Raw genomic sequence first — 517 nt, 5'->3', positions numbered from 1 at the left:
TGTGTGGAGGGAAATGACGGCAGAAATAGCTTCTCTGTGGTCCATCCTTATCGGTAGTGCAGTGATTACGCCTCTTTCTGTGTTTGCGATCTTTTAGACCTGTAAGAAGAGAAGGAGAGTGTCCGTGACTCTGACTTCAGTCTGAATTCTGCTTGGAACATGCTGAATTCATAGATAATCCTAAGTCTTCAGGTGAAGTGGGTGGTTAGCTTTCCTGCTGCTACGCAATGACTGTGGGTTACACGGGATGCTTTTTTAAGGCCAGCAAAAGCTTGGGGGAAATTTGGCATCTTTGCTTGGATAGTTATAGCTCTGCTTTAAGGTTAAAGTGACCTATTGGCATTTCTAGGCAGTAATCAGGGTAACTTTTGATACCACACAAGATGACACTTCAGTATATAAATAGATGGAGGTAGTGGAAGCATGGTGGTAACACCGTTTTAAGCCAGGAATTCCACAGGAAAGCCCTATGCAGATATTTCTAACTTCACAAGATCAAAATTTCTTAAAGAGCGGT

At 42.7% G+C, this 517-nt stretch overlaps 1 protein-coding gene across 1 annotated transcript in view; it reads right to left on the bottom strand.

Moving 5' to 3' along the window:
• Positions 1 to 65: 65 nt before the first annotated feature.
• CXCL10 (C-X-C motif chemokine ligand 10) overlaps positions 66 to 517 on the bottom strand; it is a 1,638-nt gene continuing 1,186 nt past the window's right edge. The window contains exon 4 of the mRNA XM_007455427.1: positions 66 to 99. Coding sequence (XP_007455489.1) covers positions 66 to 99 — 34 coding nt within the window. The remainder of the gene's footprint in view (positions 100 to 517) is intronic.

This window comes from Lipotes vexillifer, unplaced genomic scaffold, assembly GCF_000442215.2.
Source record: "Lipotes vexillifer unplaced genomic scaffold, Lipotes_vexillifer_v1.1 scaffold749, whole genome shotgun sequence".
In the NCBI taxonomy this organism is placed as follows: Eukaryota; Metazoa; Chordata; class Mammalia; order Artiodactyla; family Lipotidae; genus Lipotes; species Lipotes vexillifer.
The sequence above is the reverse complement of the archived record's forward strand: the minus strand, read 5'-3'. Positions and strand labels throughout refer to the sequence as shown.